Consider the following 1299-nt stretch of genomic DNA (forward strand, 5'->3'; position numbering starts at 1 on the left):
TCTTGCCTGCGGGGCGGCAAGCCACGAGCTGACGTCCCCTTTGCCTCCTCCCTGCAGGCAAGTGGTTCGTGAGCACGGGGAAGGACAACCTCCTTAATGCTTGGCGGACCCCGTACGGAGCTAGCATATTCCAGGTACTACCTGGGCGCCTGGCGCTCTGCCCAGAGTTGGGGCCCATCCGTGGGGGTGGGGCCGGCGTGAGGCAAAGCAGGACTTGCCCGGCCCTCCTTCAGGACGCTATCTGATGGGGGTCCAGGATGGGTTCCCAGAGGCGAGGCAGCTGCTGCTGGTGTCTGAGCCTGCGGGGCGAGGGCTTTGACGCAGGGGTTCTGGAAGGATCTCTAGAGCAGGGGGTGGGGCATGTCCTGCTTTTGGCTCTGGCCTTTGTGCTGCCCAGTCACGGGAGGTGCCCTGGGCAGTTGAGCAAACAGGACAGCTCTTTTCAGGCCAGCGTCAGCCGGTGGTCAAGTAAATTTGTCTTTTAGCTTGGCACCTCGGTGTAAAGAGAGTGGTGTGGTGGGAAAACAGGTCTGGAAAGAGATGGGGGGAGGGGCTTTTCCGGATTCCTGAAGATCTGGGTTCCAGTGGACTGCTCTCTCAATTATACACGCTCTTGTGCACGCACACACACACACACACACACACACACACACACACACACAGTGCTACTGGGCTCCCACCCGTCAGGCCGCCTTCAGGATCGATCCTGGGGAATGTCTAGCCCCGGTGTGTCCCACACGTAATGTTTAGAGTCCTCCCTCTCCCCTCAGCCACACTGGACACCTCAGGTTGGGTCTAGACCCTCTCCCTAGCTCAGCAGGCCGAGGCTCTGGCCCGCCGAGGCCCACGTCCTGCTCAGACGTGCTCCCTCCTTGTCTCTAAATGCCGAGGTTTCGAACCACACAACTTCAAGATCACACTGGACCCTGTTAACGAGCTTTTCCTGGGGAGAAGGGGCATCTGTCGCCTCTGCGGGGTGTGCCGGGGGAGGGGGTGTTGGAGCTCCAGGGCCGTGAAGTGGAGGGGCATCATGCAGACAGCACGGCAGTCATGCTGAACGTCCGGAAAGTGAATTTCTGCCTTCTTTCTCCCCTCCCCCTCCTGCCTGTGTCCCCTTCCTGCTCCAGTCCAAGGAATCCTCGTCTGTCCTGAGTTGTGACATTTCGGCGGATGACAAATATATTGTAACGGGCTCTGGTGACAAGAAGGCTACGGTTTATGAGGTCATCTACTAAACAAGGCCTCTAACAGGGCTGTCAGACTCCGGGAGAGACAGACACGGCGGTGACAGGGCGACAC

General features: G+C 59.3%; 1 protein-coding gene across 6 annotated transcripts in view; it reads left to right on the forward strand.

The window, feature by feature from the left end:
- TLE3 (TLE family member 3, transcriptional corepressor) overlaps positions 1 to 1291 on the forward strand; it is a 24579-nt gene extending 23288 nt beyond the window's left edge. For all 6 annotated transcript variants that reach the window (XM_077746338.1, XM_077746355.1, XM_077746348.1 and 3 more), the window contains exons 15-16: positions 58 to 134; positions 1128 to 1291. In XM_077746338.1, the coding sequence (XP_077602464.1) occupies positions 58 to 134; positions 1128 to 1235 (185 nt within the window). In that variant the 3' untranslated portion in view covers positions 1236 to 1291. The remainder of the gene's footprint in view (positions 1 to 57; positions 135 to 1127) is intronic.
- The last annotated feature ends 8 nt before the right edge of the window (positions 1292 to 1299 follow it).

Source organism: Crocuta crocuta, unplaced genomic scaffold, assembly GCF_008692635.1.
Source record: "Crocuta crocuta isolate KB4526 unplaced genomic scaffold, BGI_CrCroc_1.0 scaffold130, whole genome shotgun sequence".
Classification (NCBI taxonomy): Eukaryota; Metazoa; Chordata; class Mammalia; order Carnivora; family Hyaenidae; genus Crocuta; species Crocuta crocuta.